Here is a 24,833-nt window from a genome sequence, read left to right on the forward strand (position 1 = left end):
AAATTTTTGTCATTTTAAAAAATAAAATCTATAAAAATTAAAAACTAAAAATTGGGAGACTCACTGGGAAGCTATTTTTAAAAAGACAATGTCCATTTGACTGGGGATACCAGTGACCGTGAGCAGCACAGTTCTGTTAGAGCGGTGGGTGTGTGGAGGACAGATGGGAAGAGGGAAATGTCCATCCACAGAGGATGGATAAATAAGTCCTGCAACACTCAAAGAGCAAAAAGCAAAACAGCAGTGCAGGTGAATAGGAATTATAGCTCAAGGATCGACATGGGCGATTCTCAGAAACAATGCTGAGCAGATCAAACAATTACTCTGATTCCAAACACGTGCATGCTTGGTCATTTCCATCATGTCTGATTCTTTGCAGCCCCATGGACTGTAGCCTGCCAGGCTCCTCTATCCATGGGATTCTCCAGGCAAGAATATGGAGCAGGTTGCCATTTCCTACTCCAGGGGATCTTCCTGACCCCAGGTATTGAACCCATGGCTCCTGCAGCTCCTGCAATGGCAGGTGGATTCTTTACCACTGAGCCACCAGGGAAGACCCAATCACAAATATAGAAAGGTCAAAAACGGGTAAAATGAAAACAGATAGTATTGAGAGATACATAGGTCACTGAGAAAGATATAAAGCAAGCCACAGGCATGAATAATACAAAATTTGGGATAATGGTTAACTTCAGGGAGCAAGACTGAGGATGAGATCAGGAAGGGGAACACAGGGGGCCTCTAGGGTTAAGGTAATGTTCTATTCCATGATCCTGTGATGAGCACACAGGTACATTTTATTTTCTTCTCTAAAATGTACACATTTTGCATGTATGCCTTATTTAGCAACAAAACACAAAGAGGTCAAATATTTCCTGCAAAAAATAAAAAGGAAATGAGACGAGGAAGTAGAGAAAGCAAGTGTGGACGGCACTTCTGAGACGTTTCCCTGTAAAGAGGAGCAGGGGGCGCAGCTGGAAGGAGATGTGGGGTCAGAGCATTCTCTCAGGATCAGTGGTCCTAAAGCATACTTATGTGTAGCAGAGGGAGAGGTGAGAGCTGCAGAAGGTCCTCAGGCAGCCAGGAACCAGTGCACTGGCCCTTCTCTGCAGTCAGAGGGGAAAAGAGAAGATGATGAGGTTGAAGGTGTGTGGCAGATTTACAGGACTTCCCAAGTGACTCAGTGGGTAAAGGATCACCTACAATGCAGGAGACACTGGTTCGATCCCTGGGTCAGGAAGATCCCCTGGAGGAGGGCATGGCAACCCACTCCAGTATTCTTGCCTAGAGAATCCCATGGACAGAGGAGCCTGGCAGGCTACATCCCATGGGGCTGCAAAGAGTCGGACATGACTGAAGCAACTTAGCGCGCGAGCACACACACACACACACACACACACACACACACACGGCAGGTTTGGGAGGGAGAACAGGCTGGTGTTTGTATCCGATGGCTTCCACTTTTCTCAGTCAAACAGGAGGGGTAGGGGTCATCAGCTGAGTATGGGAGGCAGGGCAGTGGGAGATGGGAGGAGCAGGTATGAAACTGTTGTCTCTAGAAATGAAAATGACAGCCTACCAGAGCAGCCAGGCCAGGCTGAGAGCCCTCTTGAAAGTCGTGACTGAATTTTAAGTAAGATGAATCTGTTCAGTTGGGTGGTTCTCATCAGCCACATTCAGCCCTCTGGGGCCTAGATCCAGAGGAGGCTGACAGTGGGACGCACCCAGGACTTGGGGGGAGGGGATTGGGAGTTGTGCAGTACTGTCCACAGTACTTCCTGAGGGGGTGGAGATGTTCTATCACATGTGTTGTCAATAAGGGTAGCCACTGGCTCCATGTAGATGACGAGTGGTTGAAATGTGGCTAGTGAGACCAAGGAAATGAATGCGCACTTTTATTTTAACCAATTTCAATTGAAATAGCCATGTGTATTTAGCAAAGCTGCAGTATAGAAGTCAGTTGCATTTCTATACACTAGCGATGAACATCCTGAGAAAAAAAATTAAGAAAACAATTCCACGTAAAAAGTATAAAAACATAAGCATAAAAAATACTCAGGAATAAATTTAGCCAAGGAAGTGAAAGATGTGTACACTGAAAACTACAAAACACTGCTGAGACATAGACTTTTTGACACAGTAGGAGTGAGAGAAGGTGGGATGATTTGAGAAAGTACCATTGAAACATATATACTACCATATGTAAAACAGTTAGCCAGTGGGCATTTGCTGTATGACTCAGGAACCCGAAGCTGGTGCTCCGTGACAACGTAGAAGGGTGGGGTGGGGAGGGAGAGGGGGTTCACGAGTGGGGGCCATACATATACCTATAGGTGATTCAGGTTGATGTATGGCAGAAACCATCACGATACTGTAATTATCCAATTAAAAATAAAATACAACTAAGAACCTGGTGAGATTTAAAAAAAACCAAACACCGCTGAAAGAAATAAAAGATGATATAAATAAATAGAAAAGACATATTGTGCTCCTGGGTTGGAAGGCAATACTGTTAAGATGACAATTCTAGCCAAAGGGATCTACAGATTCAGTGCAATGTCTATCAAAATCCCCAAAATATTTTTGGTATCTCATCCTAAATATCCAAGTATGACTGGTAACTCTAAGAAATAAGGAAATTTGGGACTTCCCTGGTGGTCCAGTGGTTAAGACTCCAGCTCACAATGCAGGGAGTCTGGGTTCAATCTCTCATCAGGGAACTAGATCCTGCTTGCTGCAAGTAAGACCTGGCACAGCCAAATAAATTTATTTTTTTAAGTAAGAAATATTTTTTTTCTGGGAGCAGGAAGAATGTTGGCGGAGGGGGAGAAAGAGAGAAAATGGATATAAAACTGATAATGATGTGTGTCTGGCTGAGTCCAGTCACCCAGACCCCCTGCGTGGATTCTAGATCACACAAGCAACGTACGTCCTTACCACAGGGCCTGGCACACAGTGCAATAAGTGCAGTTGAGCAAAGGCTACGAGCTTGACTGAGATGATACAGAGAGCAGAGTCATCGCTCTTGGTGGCCTTGGCAAGTCGCCTCATGCAAATCAAGAATACTGATAATTGCCCTATATGAAGAGCAGTTCAGAGCATGCTTCTAGAATAAGAAAAACTGGGTGACTGTAGACCAATTATTTGATAATGAATAGCAGTAATATTCATTCCACAGTAAACTCTTTCTAGCATTTGCATAGATTATGTGAGATACTGCATGCAAAGAACTTAGCAAAACCTGCACATTAGAAGAGATTTAAAATATTAGCTATTATCACCAAAAATAAACTAAGGACATGGATGCATGTATAAGTTGCTCCAGTCAGAGTCCAGCTCTTTGCGACCCCCATGGACTATAGCCCACCAGGCTCCTCTGTCTATGGGATTCTCCAGGCAAGAATACTGGAGCGGGTTGGCACTTCTCCTCCAGGGGATCTTCCTGCCCTAGGGACTGAACCTGCATCTCCTGTGTCTCCTGCACTGCAGGCGAAATCTTTACCACTGAGCCACCAGGGAAGCCCAAGAATACGAACAGGAGTTTCTAAAAAGCTCTAGTGCACCATAACTAAGCTCCAGCAAAACAAAAAGGAGTTTTGACCTGGCTTCAGGTAACTTCAGGTGGATCTTTACAAGTTCTAATTGAACTCACCTGAAAACCATACTCCTTGGGGAGGTCAAGAGTGCACGCTGGCGTTTCCACCGCTAACGTCCACTTCCAGATGCAAACTTTCTATGAGCAAACAGAGGAGAGAGAGAAGGTTCCCGAAGGCTGCTGAAGTCACCTACATCTCTCATGGTAACCCAGCGACTTCCGCTAACTGAGCAAAGCATAGTGAGCTTGGCCTCAGGCAGGGAGCCCCTGACGGGAATCTGGTCACCTGTCCACCCAGAAAACCACAGATGCCACACGGCCTGAGCCAGAGCTGCTCACGGGGAAATGTTTGACAGGCTGGCTGCCCCAACGGGCCCCATACCTGGATTTCGGCATCTGAGATGGTTGCCAGATACTTAGCATCGTGGGTGATGGCCATGGCCCTGATGCCGATATCTTCTGGGCAGCTGTCGAATATCGTGTGCACAGGAATGCTGCAAAACACGATGGGGGACACCCACTTCAGGAACAGGACAACTGTGGTCTGTCCACATTATGGAATGTCACAAAAAGGAGTGAAGCACTGACCCGGGTGACAACATGGATGAACCTTGAAAACGTAGTGCTAAGGGAAAGGAGCCAGACACCAAAGGCTATGCATTGTATGATTCCATTTACATCAAATCCGGAATAGGCAAATTCATGGAGACCAATAGCAGATGTATGCTTGTTCCAGGGGATTGTGGATGGAGGGTGGGGGAGTGGGTTGTGACTGCTGATGGTTTCAGGGTTTCTTTTCGGGGAGAAGGAAATGTTTGGGAACTAGATAGAGGCAATGGCTGCCCCCCACTGGGATTACATGCAATGCCACTGAATTGTTCACCTTAAATGGTTACTCTTGAGACTTCCCTGGGGGTCTAGGGGTTAAAACTCTGCGCTTCCACTGCAGGGGGCCCAGGTTCAATCCCTAGTTGGGGAACTAAGATCTCACACGCTGCATGGGGCGGCAAAAAATAAATAAAAAATAAAGTGGTTACTTTTATGCTATGTGAATTTTGGTGGTAGTGGTTTAGTCACCAAGTTGTGTCCAACTCTTTGAAACCCCATGGACTTGGAGCCCGCCAGGCTCCTTCCTCTGCCCATGGAATTCTCCAGGCAAGAATACTGGAGTGGGTTGCCATGCCTTTCTCCAGCGGATCTTCTCAACTTAGGGATCAAACCCCCATCTCCTGCAATGCAGGCAGGTTCTTATACTCACTGAGCCATACATGAATTTTGCCTTAATTTAAAAAAAAAACCCTCTAATCTGGCCCTTAACATTCCTCAGCCATAAAAATGAATGCTTTTGAGTCAGCTCTAATGAGGTGTGAACCTAGAGCTTATTATACAGAGTGAAGTAAGTCAGGAAAAAGAAAAACAAATATCATATGTTAACACATATACATGGAATCTAGAAAGATGGTTCTGCTGAACCTATTTGCAGGGCAGCAATGGAGATGCAGACATAGAGAACAGACTTGTGGACACGGAGGGTGGGAAGGAGAAGGTGGGATGAATGGAGAGACTGACATGGAAACATATACACTACCATATGTAAAATAGATAGCTAGTGGGAATTTGATGTATGACTCAGGGAACTCAAACCAGGGCCCTGTGACAATCTAGAGGGGTGGGATGGGGTAGGAGGTGGGAGGGTTCAAGAGGAAGGGGGCATATGTATACTTATGGCTGATGCATATATTGATATACAGCAGAAACCAACACAATACTGTAAAGCAATCATCCTTCAATTTAAAATAAATTAATATTTTAAAAAAGCTTAGGGCAGCATGTAAATGTGCTATTTGTTCTCTGTCTGAGCTCAAGTCTCTCCTTTGTTATCAAGGGCCAATTCTGGGCCAGGAGTGAAGGATGAAAACATGAAACAAGCTGCCTCGGACTCCATCCCAGCTCACAGGAAAGCCTCTACCTCCTCCAGAAGGGGGAGAATAAACAAGCATAGGCTTTCTCCACAGCAGCTTAGCTGCATGTGTCAGTCTTCAATGTATAGATCCTAAGGGCCACCAGTTTCACTTCTACAACTTTTTCCCTAGAGAAATAATAGCAAAAGTAAACAGAGATAAATGTCAATTCATATTCATTGCGGCAGGGCTTTCACAGCAAAATTTTGGAAACAACACAGATATCCATTGATAGGGGATTTATTTAACAAATAGCATGGCAAAACCATATTAAGAAAAAATATGTCACCTTCAAAAAGAATGAAGCAGATTTGAGAAAATGACTAAAATTTTGTGAAAAAAGCAAACTGCAAAGCAGTATATGTAGCATCCTGTGTGTGTGTGTGTGTGTGTGTGCATGCGTGTGTGAGTCAGTGTATGTGTGTGTGTGTATTTATAAGAAAAAAAAACCTGAAGGAATGAACTGCAAACTACATGGTGACTCTGGATATAGGCTTGGGTGAAGAGGGACTTTCATTTTTTTTTTTTTTAATTTCTATATGTTTGTATTACGTCACTGACAACACTTTAGAACTGTATGAAGCAGACAAAGCCTTAACACATGCAGAATTTAATTAGACAATATATGAATATCTGAGAGAGTCAAAGTAACAAAAGAAATAGTTGAAGAAATGATGTAAGTAAGTTGTGATGTGGGGGAGGCCCTGACCTCCACTGGAAGAGCAGGTGGTAGGAAGACTTAATCCAGGTACATGGGCTGTGTGGATCCATGTTTTTTCTTTTTTATTACTTATTTGGCTGCACTGGGTCTTATCTGCAGCACATGGGATCTTTGATATTCGTTGTGGCATGTGGGATCTTTAGTTACAGCACATGAATTCTTAAGTCTCAGCATGCTAGATATAGTTTCCTGATCAGGAACTGAACTCAGGCCCCCGGCATTGGGAGTCTTAGCCACTGGACACTGGAGAAGTTCCCGCAGTTGGTTTTTCATAATGGAGACCTTAATGTAAACAGGCCTCAGTATGTCACATCGGTGTACCAACTGTTTGGAACCAAGTCCACGTGCTGGCTGAGGGCCTGTCTGGTTCTCTGTCACTTGAGAAATTTTATGCCACTGAGAAGCAGCCCCCAAAATTCCCCTGAAAAGGGAGTTCTAAAGTTGTTAGGAATGCCATACTGCTGTCCTTTGTGGGGAAATGTATCTCATCTCTGGAGACAGAATTAAATGTAGAGAAGATGAAGTCAGCTGGACCTGTGCTATTAATATTTGTGATAAGAGATTTTTTCTTTTTAAAGGACTGAGTCATGTTTAAGAGAATTGAACATATCAGAGTCTCTGATATGTTAACAAACAGATTAATTTGTGATTCTAATTTACAGTTTGTAGTTGATTTAGACTTGTGATTTTAAATTCAAATTGTATTACGTTTATAAACAATATTAGAACACTTAAGAGAACTTAAGACTTGCCACATTTATGTCTAGCTCATTGCCATATTTATGTCTACTTTATTAGATTTATGAGAATTACTTAAGTACTGATGAAGGATTTATTTGTTAATCAGATTACTAAAGAACTTAAAGATGAAACTGAATATATTCCAATTCTAAATGCAGTTTAAAATGCTTAAAAGGAGATAATAACAAAATTTGTGAGACCAAACATTAATCAGAGCCCCCTTATAGGCAATTGCAAAAACATGCTAGATTTGCAGAGTTAAGATTCAAGGTGAACTAATATCTCAAAGGAAGAAGTACAGTTTATCACTTTAATAAATGAATATTAATTCTAACACCAAATATCCTTTCTGGGTTCCCCAAGTCATCATTTGCAATATCATAAAACTCATTATCAATGAATTATTTGCATTGTTAACCAGAGACACGCTTTACTTTGCAGTTAAAGAAAAAAAATTACTGCAGAGTCACCCCAGTCTAATGGGGAAGACAGTTCTATTAAAAAAAGCAAAGGATAAACACAGTCTGAAAGGAGGCCAGCTCTGCCTGGGCCAGGGGAGCTGTCGGCAAAGGGTTGAGAGAAAAGACACAAGTGAGAGGCCCGCCCCTCCTGCCTCAGGACAGCTGTCAGGCAGCTGTGTCATTACTCGCAGCTGAAAAGCGTGTCATTGCTACAGATGACCGCTAGGCACACAGACGGGAATCTCACTTCTTGGCAGAAGTGTTTGCGTGGCTAGTGTGTGAGGTGAGAATCCCCTGCAACAGGGGCTGAATTGGCAATGAGCAGTCCCTGGAGGGTTCTCAGCAGGGGAGCAACACAATCAGATTTTGCATTTGGCTCAAAGATCAAGCTCAAAATGTTGTGGAGAGGGACTGCCTTGGTGATACAGTGGTTAAGACTCTGCACTTCCAAAGCAGGGAGTGTGGGTTGGATCCCTGGTCAGGGAACTTAAGATCCGACATATCACATGGCCAAAAAAATAAATAAGATCTTTAAAAAAAAAAGTTATGGAGGAAAACCATACGATGCTGTTGGCCACACATGTGTATTTAATACAACAGCAAATATTCTGGAACAAAATGCTCCAAATTGACTGGACGACTAGGATTGGAGATGGTGGCCAAAGAAGACTAGCTTCCAATTAAAGTGTATTAAAGTAATTTAAAAAATCAACAGATGAATGGATAAACAGAATGTATATTCATGCAATGGAATCTTAAACAGATATAAAAAGAATGGAATACTGATTCATGCTACAACATGGAAGAATTTGGAAAATATTATGCTAAGTGAAAGAAGCCAGACACAAAAGCCACATATTGTATGACTCCATTGACATGAGACGTCCAGGACAGGCAAATCTACAGAGATAGAAAGTAGATGCGAGGCTACCAGAGGTTGAGGGGAGGGAGAGTGAGGAATTCATTCCTTCAGGTTTTCTGGTTGGGTGATGCAAGTGTTCTGCAAATGGTGGTGATGATTGCTTAACACTGTGAATGTAATTAACGCCAGGGAATTGTATGTTTAAAAGTAGTTCAGGAGCTTCTCTGGTGGTCCAGTGGTTAAGACTCCATGCTTCCACTGCAGGGGGCGAGGATTCGATTCATGGTTGGAGAAGTTCCACATGCTGCACCATGTGGCCAAAAATAAATAACTAAAAGTAGTTCGGTGCCATGAAGGGTGGGTTGAAGAGCAAAACTGCAGGGGGAGCAGGAGAGATCCGTCAGGAGGCTGTTGCAGTGGCCCAGGCAGGAGAGGATGGGCAGAGGCAGAGGTTATTTGGAGGCGAAGGCACAGGACTTTTGGACATTTTGGCAGGGGAGGCCCATGGGACCGGCAGGTGGAACGCCCTCCAGCAGCGCCCCCCCAGCAAACACAGGAAACACTGAGAGTAAGATGGCCTGGTTTCAACCGCTGGGTGTGCTCCTGCCCGGCTGCAGCACCTCATCAACAGCACCCGCATCCCCTCCTGCCACAGCTAAGGAGTGGCCAGAGGAGGATAAGGCTGAGAAGAATCTGGGAGGGAACAGACAGCACTGGGCGGAGAAACAGGGGCACATGGTGTCAGAGGAGCCAAGGCAACTGAAGGGTGTTGAAAGCCACTGAGAGGTCAAGCGAGGTAAGGACTGCGGCTAGGTAACACAGCCCTATGGAAGCCATGGGTCACCCGGAGCAAGGAAGTTCCTGTGTCCAGAAATTCAAAGAAACTTCTTCCTAACCTTCCTCTCCACCTGGACTCGTCTAACCCACCTCACCTCTCCCACCCCACCCCCCACACCCAATCAAGCCCTTACAATCTTGTCAATGAAACTGACACTGCCCTCTGTCTCTAGAACCAGGAATTACGAAAGGACACACATCTGTGAGCATCTATTCTGGGCCAGGTACTGTGCTCTGGATCTTCATAACAATCCTGTAAGGTAAGTAGCGTAGGTCAGATGGTGCGACCCTCAAAATTCATCCCATCCAGAACCTCAGAATGTGACCTGACATGGAATCAGAGTCTTTGCAGATCTAATTAGTTAAGATGAGGTCATATTGGCTTAGGGAGGACCCTAAACCCAACGACTGGTGTCTTTAGAGGAGAAAAGACCTTACAGAGAGATAGGGGAAAACGCCACATGAAGCAGAGGATGGAGGGATATGTCTACAGGTTAAGGGCCACCAAGGATGCCAGTGACTACTTGAAGTCAGGAGGGGAGCATGGGAGAGATTCTCTCTCAGGGCCCTGAGGAGTTCCCTGCAGACACCCTGACTTCAGATGTCTGGCCTTGCGAACAATGAGAGAATAAATTTCTGTAATTTATGCCACCGAGTTTGGGCTAATTTTTTGTGTGTATGTATTTATTTATTTTACTGTGCCGGATCTTTTAGCTGAAGCATGTGGGATCTAGTTCCCTGACCAGGAATCAAATCCCAGGCCCCTGCATTGGGAGTGCAGAGTCTTAGCTACTGGATCACCAGGAAAGTCTCTGGAGGTAATTTCTTACAGCAGCCCAGGGAAACAAAGATGGTACGATTAGCCTTTTTTTTTTTTGCAGATGGTGAAAGTCACACAACTTCTCTGGGCCCCCCAGCTGGGTGAGTGTGAGTTGGCCTCCCCTCAGGCCAGTGTACCTGGTAGCGTCAGTTGCTCAGTAGTGTCTGACTCTTTGCGACCCCATGGCTGTAGCCCGCCAGCTTGTCTGTCCATGGAATTCTCCAGGCAAGAATACTGGAGTGGATAGCCATTCCCTTCTCCAGAGGATCTTTCCGACCGAGGGATCAAACCCATATCTCCTGCATTGCAGGCAGATTCTTTACAATCTGAGCGACAAGGTTTCTGGCTTAAAGAGGCAAGAATTGTCTATTGGAAATTCACCAAAGTAATGTCACTCCCATGGGCCTTAAGGCAGGAAGACAAACTTTCCTGGGACTCTTGTACCTTGCGGTGCATCCAGCACCGGCTTCTGTACCCCAGATCAGCATGCCTCATTTTTTGCGGGTTACAGCGGCCCGTTACTGTACATAAACGAGGAGGAGGTAGCTCTGGCATGCCTACCCTGTGAAAGAGTCCCATATGATGATCAGGCAGTTGGGCCCTTTGTCAGCCGTGGCGACCCAGCGCCTGTCTTCGCTGATGCAGAGGCAGGAAATGATGTTGGGGTGGCCCTGCGGACGTGGAGAGAAGATGCTCTGAGACATGGAGGGTGCAGCCCAGCCCCGGTGCCAGCAGGAAGGGCAGGACCCCAGAGAAAGACGTGAGCTCCCTGTCCAGTCTCCACCACTGAACATCCGACTCCTGCCCACTTTCCCGGTGTTACTCTATGGCCAGAGGTTTTCAAACTTTCCCTTGAAACGCTTATGGGAGGGACTTCCCTGATGGTCCAGGGGTTAAGACTTCACCTTCCAATTCAGGGGGTGTGGGTTCCATCCCTGGTGAAGGAGCTAAGATCCTACATGCCTCAGAGCCAAGAAACCAAGGCATAAAACAGAAGCAATATTGCAACAAATTCAACAAAGACTTTAAAAATGGCCCACATTAAAAGTAAAAAAAAGTATTGAAAAACACAAAACACTCACAGGATAAGCTACACTCTCCACAAGAACAGTGGCTTCCTAGGGGTCGAGGCACGTACCTGACTCTGAATCCTGGTTGAGAATAAATGTCTGGGTCCTCCCAGGTCCCACCTCCTTGGACCTCTCTGCTGGCCTCATCTCCCTTAAAACTGCTCACTCGGGTCCCTGAGCAGCTCTGGAGCCAAAGCCTCCTTGCTGGCCTCTGCTTTCACTTGTATTCTCCTACAATCCTCCCCATACAACAAGGAATCTTCTGGAAACACAAACAAGAGATGGCAGCCAGGAAACAACCCCTATAGCCCTCTTTCCATGTCACCCCCTCGCTCACTCTGGCCTCTTCTCTGGGCCCCACACAAAAGGCCTGAAAGTCTGGAGCTCTCTCTGTTGGGGATGCTCTTCCCCAAAAAACTGCCCCAGGTTGGCTCACGCTTAGCCTTCAGGTCTCAGCAAAAATAGCTACCTGCCTACCAGTTCAGAGGAAGTCTTCTCAGACCTTGATTTTTCTCTTTTAGAGCAATTTCACATACCTATTCCAGTGATTATTATAATCTTTATTTTTATGCAATTTTTAAGTATTTTTTATTTATTCATTTGCCTGTGCCAGGTCTTTAGTTACAGCTCGTGGGATCCTCAGTTTTCAGGGCGGCATGCTGGACCTTTTAGTTGTGGCATGGGAACTCTTAGTTGCAGCACACAGGATTGTCAGTTGTGGTATGTGGGAACTAATTCCCTGACCAGGGATCGAACCCAGGCCCCCTGCTTTGGGAGCACAGTCTTAGCCACCAGAGCACCAGGGGAAATCCCTAATCTTTAGTTATATATTTATGTATTCACTTGGTTAATGTCTGCCTCTCCATAGTGGGGGGAACTAGATCTGTTCTGTTCATGACGTCATCTGAAACATAGTGGTTATGACAAACACATATGGAAATGAATAAATGGCCAAGGCCCCGCCCAGCCATCCCCTCTGGGGAGCCTGGCCGCCTGCGTGGCTGCTCCCCGATTCTCAGCCCATCTGCCCCTCCTCCACATCCCTACCATCACACTGTCCCTTCTCCCCCTGCTGTGCTTGGCGCTGCACATTCAACTAAGCGCCGAGAAGGGCGTGCTGACTGTGTATATTTCAGGACTTCTAGGAAGCAAATTCCTGAAGTTACACCCACGTGTCTTGAATCCCTGGCAGGATGCTGAGTACTGGCTGACCTCTTGGAAAAACACTTGGTGAAGCTTCTGATCTAGGCACTGACTGAGGAAGGTCCTTATCAAAATATGGGTCAACTGAAAGGGGTGATGTGGAACTGTTTACCAGGTTAACCAGTAGAAATTCAGACACTGGAAAAACATTTGGACAGGTAAATGAAAACAAAAGGGGTCGGAAAACATCCGGAACAGAGGAAGCAGAGCAGTGTGGGGACGGAAGGTGTGTGGGGCATTTTGGGTGGCACTTAGGGGGTGTAAATAAAAACAGATGCAACTGACCTACTTAATACTTTCAAGTCAGGAGACCTGAGCCTAAGACCCGGCTTCACCACCTGCTAGAGCAGCCTTGGGCCAGTCAGCTAAATTGACCTGAGCCTCAGTTTCCTCTCCTGTGAAATAGGGATATTAACACCCACTTTTCAGCATCAGTAGGAGGATCAAAGCACTGAGAGCCCTGAAAAGGAGGCTAAGGGTTAATGAATCCCCACTGAAGAGCTTCCCTTCACATTCATCATTGTCCCGGGGAGACAACATGGTCTCTCCTGACCCCATTTTTACAGAAATGTAAAAAAAATACAGATGCTTTAGACTCTAGTTACTATAAAATTAAAGTCAACTGCTATTTGTAAATTGATTCTGATCAGAATCAGAAAGACAACAAACAGCAAAAGTTGTTTGGAAACAGAATTCGCTGTGGTTCAGAAGGGAGGAAGAACACGTGACTGAGATAGACTGAGGTTGGTCCTGAAAATAAAAAACAAAGTGCTGCATACAAGTTAACGACAACCTCCTTCACCAGAGGTAAGAGAAGCCTGCAAACCTGAAGATGGTGCTGGTTGTTCTTGAAGACGTTGTAGATGACCCCAGTGTGACCACTGGCGTAGAGAAGGACTCTCTGGTTTTCTCGAATGTAGTAAACAGGAAGGGAACTGTTCCACCCGAATGACCAGGTCATGGTCTGGAAGACAAAGGTAAAACCAGCAGGACACTATGGTGTGTGAGCCCAGAGCTGGGCCGCGGGGCGAGCCTAGCACGAGTTCCGGAGGAAAAGGGTTCACATCATCAGCCAATAAAGAGACACCACCTTGGGCCTTCCCTGGGAGTTCAGTGGCTAAGAATTCACCTTTCAGCACAGGCTATGTGGGTTCTATCCCTGGTCGAAGAACTAAGATCCCGTGTGCGTGGGGCAGCTAAGCCCTCAGGCTGCAACTCAGATCCAAAACTGCCAAAAATATAAAACTGCCAACAAATAATTTTTTTTTTAAAGAGAGGAACATCACCTTGAGAAGTCCTCAAGAACATGCTACTACGGTGGATGACCCCTAAGAATGGGACGCTAAGTGAAAGCAGTCAGATGCAAAGGACCACATAGTGTATGATCCCACGTATATGGAAATGTCCAGAATAGGCAAATCCATAGAGATGGAAAGTAAGTCAATGGTTTCCAGGGGCTGGGGGAGGAAGTGGAGAGTGATTGCTTACTGTGTATGGGTTCTTTTTGGGGTGACAGAAATGTTCTGAAATTAGACAGTGGCAAACATTGCATAACCTTGTGAATGGGCTAAGAAAACAAACAATTGTACTTTCTTATTTTTTTTTTTTTTGGCTGCGTCAGTTCTAAGTTGCGGCATGCAGGGATCTTCATTGGGTCATGAAGGATCACTCATTGCAGCACACAAACTGTCTAGTTGTAGCAATGAGGACCGAGCTGCTCTGAGGCATATGGGATCCTAGTTCCCCAATCAGGGATTAAAACCCGTGACTCCTGCATTGGCAGGTGGATTCTTAACTACTGGATCACCAGGGAAGACCCAATTGTACATTTTAAAAGGGTAAATCTTCATAGACATAGGAAACAAACTTATGGTTACACAAGGGGAAAGTGGGTTGGGAAGGAGGGATAAACTAGGAATTTGAGATTAAAATATACACACTACTATATAAAACAGATAACTAACAAGGACCTACTGTATAGCACAGGGAACTATGCTCAATATCTTATAATAATCTATAAGGGAAAAGAATCTGAAAAAGATATATATACACACATATATCAGTTCAGTATATACATATATACAAATATATATTATATATAACTGAATCACTTTGCTGTACACCTGAAACTAACATTGCAAATCAACTGCATTTCAACAAAAATAACTTTAAAAATTAAAAAAACTTAAAGGGTACACTTTACAGGGATGTGAAGAAACTGGGACCTTTATGCATTATGGGTGGGAGTGTAAAATGGTGAAGCTGCTGTGGAAAACAGCGTGGAGGTTCCTCAAAAAAACTGAACATACAATTACCATGTGATGCAGCCATTACACTTCTGGGTATATTCCCCAAAGAACATCAATCAGAATCTCAAAAAGATACATGTACACCCATGTTCAGAGTAGCCGTTTTGCAATAGTCAAAAGGCAGAAGCAACCCCAGGGTCCGTGGACAAATCAGGGTCCGTGGACAAATGAATGGATAAACAATGTGTGAATGTTATTCAGCCTCCAAAGGGACAGAGATTCTGACACATGCTCCAACATGGATGAGCCTTCAGGACATAATGTAGGTAAGATATGCCAGTCACAGGAAGACAAATATGAACTGAATGGTTCCACTTATATGAGGTATGGAGAATAGTCAAATTCATAGAGATAGAAAGTAATAGGGTGTTAGGCGGGACTGGGTGGGGGGTGGGGAGTTGGCAGCTGTAGGTATAGTGTGTTTCACAAGAGGAAGAGAGTTATGGGGATGGCGATGATGACAGCTGCACAACCCTATGAATGGATTTACTGGGTTGGCCAAAAAGTTCGGTTGGGTTTTTCCATAACAGCTTATGGGTTTTCCCTGGTGGCTCAGTTGGTAAACAATTCACCTGCAATGCAGGAGACCCACGTTCAATCCCTGAGTCGGGAAGATTCCCCTGGAGGAGGAAATGGCAACCCACTCCAGTATTCTAGCCTGGAAAATCCCATGGACAGAAGAACCTGTGGGCTATAGTCCATGGGGTCACAAAGAGTCAGACATGACTTAGTGACTAAACCACCACCACCTAACATGGTTTTTCCTTACAGAAAAACTAGAACAAACTTTTTGGCCAACCTAACAAAATCATTTTACATGTAAAAATGGTTATGAAGGTAAGTTTTATATTATGTACCTTTTAACACAATCTGATTAAAACTATTTATTTATTTATTTGGCTGCACCAGGTCTTAGCTGCAGCACATGTTATCTTTAGTCGCGGCATGAGAACTCAGTTGTGGCATGTGGGAACTAGTTCCCCGACTAGGAATAGAGCTCGGGCCCCCTGCATTGGGATTTTTAGCCACTGGCCCGCCAGGGAAGTCCCCTACCATAATCTTTTAAGAAACAGTTAAGAGGGTGGATTTTATGGTATGTGACTGATAACTCCATTTAGAAAGAAAAGCAAAGATGCAAGGTGCTTACACAGGTATGTTTACTGTGTAAGAATTCAGTGAGTTCTACACTTGTGTGTGCACTTTCTCTTTGTATATTTCAATAAAAATGTTTCCTTTAAAAATAAAGGAAAGCCTTCAACAGTAAATAGAAACAACTTCCTATTTACCTACTACCCAGAACCTAGAACCCAGTTCAGTAATCAGCCACACAGTGAGCACTGATTGTTGTCAAATTCAATTTACTGAATGAGAGTATGTAGAATGGATAAGTTATAATAAAGTCACTAAGTAACTTCTTAAGAAAGGCAATTATTTAGCCTGAGTATTTGTTCCTTATTCACCATTCTCCCTGGAAGGACAAAGTATTCAATATAAAGAGACAAAATTCCCTTAGGAGTATTAAAAATCCCATATTTCCAGAACAAGTAAAATAAAACAAAGTTAAAATTTCCTGAAATGAAAAATAACAAGTACTATAAATCTGACTATTGCTTTCAATTCAATAGCAGCTTGTTTATGTATATTTTTGTTTTTAATGTCTCTTACAAAAATTACAGATAAACTGTGGTACATTCACAGAATGGAGTATCAGTCAGTGATAAAAAATAAATGAGGGGGGATTTCCCTGGTGGTCCAGTGGTTAAGACTTCGCCTTCCAATGCAGTGGGTGTGGGTTTGATCCCTGATCCTGGAGCTTAGACCTCATGGTCAAAAAACCAAAATGTAAAAGAGAAACAATACTGTAACAAATTCAGTTAAGACTTTAAAACTGGTTCACGTCCAAAAAAAAAAAAGCAAGCAGTGAAGGAACTCTCTGGCAGTCCAATGGTTAGGACTTCACATTCTCGCTGCCAAGGCCCAGGTTTGATCCCTGGTCAGGGAACAAGGATCCCACAAGCCACAAGACATGGTCAAAAAATTAAGTAAAATTAAAATTTTTTAAATTAAAAAGAAATTAGCTAATAAGCCAGAAGAGACACAGAGGAAACTTAAAGGCATGCTAACTAAGTGAAAGAAGCCAATCTGAGAAGGCTATATACTGTATTGAGTCCAACTACATGACATTCTGGAAAAGGCAAAACTATGGAGACAATTTAAAGAAATTAATGGCTGCCAGTGGCTGGGGTGCTAAGGGAGAGAGGGAGATGAACAGGTGGGGCACAGGAGATTTTTAGGGCAGTGAAACTACTCTGTATGAAACAACAGTGGTAGATATGTATCCTTATGTATTTGTCAAAGCCCAGAGACTGTACAACACACAGCGAACCCAAAGGTAGACTATGGACTTCAGGTAATAATTATGCTTCCCTATTGGCTTATCCACTGTGACAAATGTACTGCACTGATGCAAGAAAAACAGAGGAGACCAGGGGTGGAAGAAGGCACAAGGGACTACATGGGGATTCTCTGTTTCTCACTCCATTTTTCTGTAACCTAAAACTGCCGCCTCCCCCTCCCCCTGATAAAGTCTATTTCAAAAATTAACCAAGGCTGACGTGGTAGAGTGTTTAAAATAATGGTTATGTAATTAGTTACCAAAAATCAGTGAATTATATTGGAGCATAGAGATGAAATCTGGTGCGTTTCCTTTCTGATATTTGAATGATACTTAAGGTTAAATGATGGACCGTGTATTTTTCCCAAGACAGAGTGGGCAACGTGGCCGATTTCTCTCCTAAACACTTCATTCTCCATTGTCTCTTCATTCCATCTGCTCATTTGCTGTAACTTATATTTATATTTAGACCTTTTATTGTGTGGGCGTGAGTGGTAGAATTATGGAATCATAATTGTCTCAAGCTGCACCTTCTAGGAATGGAAATATTTCATATCTAGCTGGATCTTTTTTTAAAATTAATTTATTTGGCTGTGCTGGGTCTTAGTTGCAGCACCCAGGATCTTCACTGTAGCCTGTAGGGTTTAGTTCCCTGACCAGGGATTAAACCAGTGCCCCCTGCATTGGGAGTGCAGAATCTTAACCACTGGACCATCAGGGAAGTCCACTCTAGCTGCTTCTTAAAAGCCAATTTCTTTATGTGAGAGAGTTCTTTTGGAAACCCAGTAATTCTAAAAGGCCTTATAGTCATCCTGGAAATTTATTTTCCAATTTAACAAATTAGTTATAAAAAGAACACCTTTTTAACTAGACTCCTGCCTCCAGGTAAAACAACTCTTCCAAGATCAAAACTAGATGGACCTCACTCAGTAGTCACAGAACTTCCTTGAGCAGCCCTAGCATTAACCAAAATCACACAGGACTCATACTCATTGCATTTTGCACTAGTTTCGACGTTTATAATGGATGATCGTGGGGACAGTCACCTCTCATATTAATCTTCTTCTAAAACATGGTGATCTGGAAAACAAAACTTGATTGTCAAAACCAGATTTCACTATATTTGATAGTCATATGATTCCTTCTCATAAACTCATGATACTTTGTTTTTTGGGTGGAGATGGTATCCACGGTTATGCCTATTTACCATGAGCACGTCAACTTATGACAGGCCTCTGGGATAAGGCAGGGGACCGCAAATGAAAAGGAGGGTGCTGTGGCACATAGATGGAGAAATATACACACTGAAGAATTAGGGGAAACACACTGACTGAAACCACCCACCCTGGCCAGGCAGCATAAGTAACCACTGCATGAGCTATTTCATAACAGCGGGTCCCAATAAGGAACACAACCCTCCTCGCTGGCATCCATCTTGGCTGAGCAATGCCTGTGCCACCGGGAAGGACCCTGATTGGCCAGACACAACCTGGACACTAATCCCATCACCATAAAACCTGAGAATGCCAGCCATGTGGCAGAGCAGTTGTCCTGGGTTCCCTCACCGTCCTGCTCTCCACCTGGGCACCCCTTCCCAATGAAGTCTCTTGCTTTGGCAGCACGTGCATCTCCTCGGACAATTCATTTCTGAGTGTTAGACAAGAGCCCACTTTCGGGCCCCGGAGGGGGTCCCCCTTCCTGCAACAGAAGCACCTTTGGTCAGAGCAAGAAATTAGAAACAGCGTAAATGGCCATCAATAGGGAAATAGCTGAATTTAAAATGAGGAAGTGGATACACATGCACTGATACAAAAAATCCTCTAAGAAATATTAAGCGCAAAAACATTTTACAGACACACAGGATATCTCACTGGTAAAAACAAAAACTGAAACACAAACTCTTGTGTGTGTGCCTGTGTGTGTGTATAGATACATATTTGTATACTTACCAGAAAAAGTCTGGAAAGATCCATGGTTATACCAAACTGCAACAGTAATCACCTCAGGAAAATGGTTTTGGGTGAGAATGTGTTAAAGAATAGGAATCTTTGCCATATATATATATATATGTATGTATGTGTGTGTGTATATATATATATACATATATACATGCTTTTCTTTTTTAAAGAAAAAAGAAATAAAGGGTGAATTTTTTTTAAGAAAAATAAATACAGACTATTTATTTATTTATTTGGCTGCACCAGGTCTTGGTTGTGGCAAACAAGATCTTTGAGCTTAGGATCTTCAGTTGCAGCATGTGGGATCTAGTTCCCTGACCAGGGATCGAACCCAGACCCCTTGAATTGGGAGCACAGAGTCTTAGCCACTGAACCTCCAGGCAACTCCCTGTGTATATATATATATATTTTTTTTTAATAAAGAGCACTTATTCATTTTAACAAAAAGAAGAAACAATAAAGGCAAAAGGAAAGGAAAAAGAAAGTGCCCTCAAAGAGCTAAGCAAACTTGCAAAGTGGGACAGCCTCTGCAAGTTTGGTTCTGCAGCAAGCCCAAGGCGAACAGGGACCCAGACCTGCGTGGTGGCTTTTGTCAAGTCCAGGGAGCGGGGGCCCTAGCACAAAGATCCCTTGCTCTCATCAGTGTTATCACCCGATTTCTGGTTAGTTGGCTAAATAAGACCAATGTCCTCATGGGCTCTAAAAAACTCAGTTATTCTTTCTTTCAGATCAAGCAACTGCAAGCTTGAAGCTTTACCTCCACTGCTCAAAGCCAGCCACATCTACAGAAAGGAGGCTGTCGGTTTCTCCGCACTTCCCCCTCGGCATCCTTCCACTACCACCACCACCACCACCCATTCATCATCTGGTTGTTAACACTTGTCAAGTGCTCACTCTGTGTTAGGAACTGCATTAAATATACACACTCCATCACTTATGAATCTTCCAAAGGCATGGATCTACAGTGGAGAGGCGGGGGGAAGATGAATCCCAGGAAACAATTTTCAGAAAGTAGCAGATGGAGGAAGAAGGGAGAAAGAAACCTCCTCTTCCTTCTCTTGGCAAATGATAATATTTTTATTCCTCGCAGATGACGCCTCCCGGCAATGCTGTCAGTGGCAGCAAAGGCAGACTCCATTGGACCGACCGACTGGTGCCTTTCCTGGTGGCTTTCACTTCTTCCAGACCTTTCGCTTATTGATACATCTTGGGGTGGCTAGTTTTTAGGAAACTGTCATGGTTTGGGGAGCTGCTAAAAGGATCAAGCCAGTTACAGGAGAAGAGGTAAGGAGAGGAGGAGAAAGAGAAGAATTGGTGGCTGGAAGAGAAGTATTAGAATATCAAAGAGAGAGAGTGGGAAAGGGAGAGAAGCAGATAGAGAGAGGGGAGACAGGAAAGGGGAGAGAGAGATTTTGAGTCTCCCACAAGAAAACGACACCCTGGGCTTCCCTGGTAGTCCAGTGGTTAAGACTGCATGCTTCTACTGCAGAGGGCATGGGTTCCATCCCTGGTTGAGGAACTCCCCACATGCCTTGAGGTGCGGCCAAAAAGAAAGAAAGAAAAAAAGAAAATAACACCCTATGCAACAGACAAACCACTTGCAGAATTTCTTGCCTGCAGAACAGCACCGCTATTGAACCCAGATGCAGCTCATTCTGTCACACACGTCCAGCCAGAGCTCTGAACTGAACTTTAAAAAGACCCAAGTCTATGATTAGCTTAAAATGGATCTTTCTGGTGGCATTTTTTCCATAGGCATAAAATTCCCCTACTTCAAAATACTCTCAAAGCACTTGGGGCCATTTGGCAGCTTGGATAGGAGGAGGGTTTGAGGGAGAATGGATACACGTATGTGTATGGCTGAGTCCCTTCGCTGTTCACCTGAAACTTTCACCACGTTGTTAATCAGCTATACCCCAATACAAAAATAAAAAGTTTTAAAAAGTAAACACATAAAAGGACGCCACACTTACCAAGGGATACACGTTGGCACTCTCCCTCCTCTGAAACAAAATGTCCTCGGTGGCGGTGGAGACCAGCGATGCCTTGGTGATCCTTGCTTTGGGCTGTGATTCTTTTTCGCTTTTCTCGCTGATACATGATACTCTCTTTTCTTTTCTCCTTTCCCTCTTTTCTTGCTCCAAGTCTCCCCTTTCTGGTTCCAAGTCTCTCCCTTCTTCTTCTTCCAATTCATCTTGGGGCCTCTGGTCGAGCTCGCCAGAAGGATGCCTTTCCGGGAAACTAATCAGTAGTTCCCCAGAAGTGGTTACATCCAAATCCAGAAACTCTAATTGTGAGCCAGGGCTTCCTGGAAGCTCGAACGTTTCCAAAAGCTCTGATTGTAATGAATGCTTTGACTCGCTACCACTTTTCTTTAAAAAAAAAGAAATAAAAAGGAGACTGTGATGCCAAATACAGTACACACTGCTACACGCCCTCATTTAGTTTCCTTTCTTTTCCTAATCAGCCAATCTTAGTGTTAGCCTCACATCAGAATTATGAACTGCTTTAAAAGAGAGCCTGGGACGTTTTGTACTCAAATAACAGGAATCGTGGGTGTGTCAAGTTTATTCTCAGCCTACTAGCAGACTCGCAACAGCAAAATGATTCTTCTAAGTGGCCTCCAAAACCACCACAGTCACAGAGAGTCACTTCTCCTTGGGGCTTCCCAGGTGGCTTAGTGGGTAAAGAATCCACCTGCAATGCAGGAGATGTAGGAGACTCAAGTTTGATCCCTAAGTTGGAAAGATCCCATGGAGGAAGGCATGGCAACCCACTCCAGTATTCTTGCCTGGGAAAGTCCATGGACAGAGGAGCCTGGAGAGCTACAGTCCACAGGGTCCCAGAGAGTCAGAAGCAACTGAGCACGCAGGCGCACACTTCTCCTTGGACCACAGCTGAGTTTTACAGGCTGACTCTGTTTAGATAAGCACACTCCAGCTAACCACTGTCCTTTAAGTCAGCTCTGGGACACACTTCCTCCAGGAAGATTTCCCTGATCATCCTCTGGGTGATCAGCTGGGTTGTCAACCTTAATATAGATAAATATCTCTTCTGCATCTCTCAATCACTCCACTCAGTTCAGCTGTTTGTTTGTTTGAATATTTATTTGACTGTGCCAGGTCTTAGTTGCCGCATGTGGGATCTAATTCCCTGACCAGGGATCCAACCCAGGCCCCCTGCCTTGGGAGCTCAGAATCCTAGCCACTGGACCACCAGGGAAGTCCCCTCACTCCACTTAGCTTTCTAACACTTGCTCTTTGGTTATGGGTCTGCCTCCCTACACACCCTAGAGCTCCTTAAGAGAATGGATTGTGTCTTATTTGGTTTTATATTCCCATAGCCGGGCAGGTAAGTGGGTAACAAGCATGCAATTAATGATTAGGAATGAATGAACGAATGATAATTCCTACTTACTAGGGATGTTTCTGACAAAACTGTCTGGGAATCAGTCTGTGTAAATCTCTCCAAACTGATCATGGACGTGGTGATTTCTTCGGGCTCCACTGTGGTTTCTGCCTGTGTTCCTGAGGCCTCCTCTTCTTCCTCCAGTGCTTCTGTAGTCTCTTCTCCCACTTCTTCGACAGCCTCCTTCCCAAATCCTTCCACCACTTCCTCTCCCTTCCCTCCCTCTGCCTCCTCATGCTCCTCCACTCTCTCCTCCCCTTCCCCTTCTTCCTCCTCTTCTTCCTCTCCCTCCTCCTCTTCCTCGTCCTCCTCTTCCTCTTCTGTTATCTCCACCTCTCCTTCCTCCCCATCCTCTGCGTCTGCCTCCTCCCTAAACTCCCTCCCTTCTTCTTCTCCCTCCTCCTCCTCCTCTGGAGACTCTATCCATGCTAATGTGTTAACTTCTTTTAATTCCTGTTGCATATTTTCTAGCCCTTCAAAATTTGGATATTCTTCTTCTTCATCTTCTTCTTGCATTTCTATTTCTCCGTATTCTTCTGTTTTTTCTACTGGGTTTTCCTCTGCATCTGACATTCTTCTCTTTGGAGTTTTCTCTAAAGAAATTTTGAACATAATAATCAGCAGGGCCCTCTCTGTCCCACTTTGATTTCCTGGTTCACAAACCTATCAATGAAATGGGCAATGATAGCTCTGTCCCTTTCCATGAGAATGAGAAGAATGCCATACTCCTGGGAAAGCTTATCCAAAATCTTTAAAAATACTGATTCCAAACACCCCCTCTCCCCCTGCCCCAGGGGATTCATTCCTTTCTAGGAATAATTTTAGAGCCCTCTAACTCACTTTAAATATACCCATATTCCCACAGGCAGCAAAATGATAACCCAGGCATTGGCAACAATTCTAATCATATGAATCAAGGAAGAAGCAGGTAGTGGTTAAAAGTGTTGTCTTTTCAGTCAGCCTGTGCTGAAACTGAATCCCAGTCCCACCACTCAGTAGCTCTGTGACCTCGGGCAAGTCACTTTACCCCTCAGAGTCTAAATTGGCTCACTGGCAAAATGAAAATGATAAACCTACATTCTGGGGTCTTGTGAAGATAAGATGACATACCTAAAATGCTCAACAGAGTTGCAGCACAGAATGCTTGAGAAATGGCAGCAGTCCTTTAGAAAGTTTAAAAGCCTTTTAACGTAGGCTCTGGTTTATTCCTCACAATAAACTTAAGAGTCTGAGGCTTTCAGAGGTGTAGTGACTTATTCAAGGTAAACAGCTAGTAAGAAGCAAGGTGGGGGCGCGGAGGGGTGGAGTGGGGGGAGCAGGTGTCTGCGCCCTTGGGGGCACAAAGCCCAGGCGCGGCTGAGGTCTCCCTGGAGCTACCTCAGGCCGGGCCCAGGTTGGGTGAGCGCCCCTCGCCCCCCGAGAGGCACCAGGCCCCGCCTTGCCGGGGACCCCGCTCCTGACTCACAGAGCGCACCCACGCTGGTCCTCAAAGGCCGGGGTCGTCCCGCTATGTGAAGCCCTCTTGCCACCTCCCGGCCTCCAGCTGCGGCCGCTTTCTCCACAGGCTCCCTAGTTACGGTTGCCAACCAAGCCCCGTCTCCATGGTAACCGCTGCCGCCGCAGGCGACGGGCCGTAAAGCGAGAAGGCTGGGCCGAGATCACGTGCCCAGAAGGAGACGGAAGCGGGCCGAGCACGCCCCCTGGCGGTCGGTGGGGAGAGGCGCCGCCGCGACTTAGCGCGCTGAAATTGGCTTTTCCTCCTCTTCCCCTGTCCCCAGCTTTTTCCCTTGGCGCCATCCACTAAGCTGCAGCGGCCAATCCTAGCAATTCTGACTTTCTGAAGGCTTGACAAAATTAAGTGAAGAAGTGCGAACTTTTTGATAAAATTCTCTTTGTCAAAAGCAAACTGAATTTTCCGGTCTCGTTGAGGCAACGTACAGCTGTCCCCCAAGGCTCCTCGCCCGGGGAGCCACGTTATGTAGATCATTTTAGCTGGCTGGGATTAAATATTACACAGGTTACATTATCTTGCGATTCTTATCACAAAATGTTTCTATCAAACCAGTGTGGTAAAATCCATTAGGATGATTCCACCTCAAAGCGACCCTCCACTGCTGCTGCTGCTGCTAAGTCACTTCAGTCGTGTCGGACTCTGTGTGACCCCGTAGACAGCAGCCCACTAGGCTCCCCCGTCCCTGGCCCCTCACAAAAGACAGCCCACCTGCATGTCCATCCTGAGGTTTCTGAAGGAAGACATGAAGGAAACCAGCCAAAGGCACTGAGGCAAAAAACTCTGTTTTAGGAGGACTGAATGCTTCTCCTGACCCCACCACACCCTCTTATCACAAGGCTGGTTGATAAGCATGTGGGTGCGTGCGTGTGCTCAGTCCTATCCAACTCTTTGCAACCCCGTGGACTCCATCCTCTGCCCGTGGAATTTTCCAGGCAAGAATACTGAAGTGGGTTGCCATTTCCTACTCCAGGGGATCTTC

General features: G+C 44.9%; 1 protein-coding gene across 2 annotated transcripts in view; it reads right to left on the bottom strand.

The window, feature by feature from the left end:
• The window catches only part of CFAP251 (cilia and flagella associated protein 251), a 77,301-nt gene extending 53,409 nt beyond the window's left edge, over positions 1 to 23,892 (bottom strand). For both annotated transcript variants that reach the window (XR_016035339.1, XM_055404820.2), the window contains exons 1-7: positions 23,807 to 23,892; positions 22,351 to 22,934; positions 20,907 to 21,305; positions 13,098 to 13,235; positions 10,560 to 10,669; positions 3,978 to 4,089; positions 3,653 to 3,733 (exon numbers count right to left, since the gene is read on the bottom strand). Coding sequence is in view for 1 of the 2 variants with exons in the window: in XM_055404820.2 (XP_055260795.2) it covers positions 3,653 to 3,733; positions 3,978 to 4,089; positions 10,560 to 10,669; positions 13,098 to 13,235; positions 20,907 to 21,305; positions 22,351 to 22,914 (1,404 nt within the window). In the remaining variant the exon portion in view is untranslated. The remainder of the gene's footprint in view (positions 1 to 3,652; positions 3,734 to 3,977; positions 4,090 to 10,559; positions 10,670 to 13,097; positions 13,236 to 20,906; positions 21,306 to 22,350; positions 22,935 to 23,806) is intronic.
• Positions 23,893 to 24,833: the final 941 nt, after the last annotated feature.

The sequence above is a fragment of the Moschus berezovskii genome, chromosome 19 (assembly GCF_049115385.1).
Source record: "Moschus berezovskii isolate FMDL1 chromosome 19, NW_MosBer_1.0, whole genome shotgun sequence".
Taxonomy (NCBI): Eukaryota; Metazoa; Chordata; class Mammalia; order Artiodactyla; family Moschidae; genus Moschus; species Moschus berezovskii.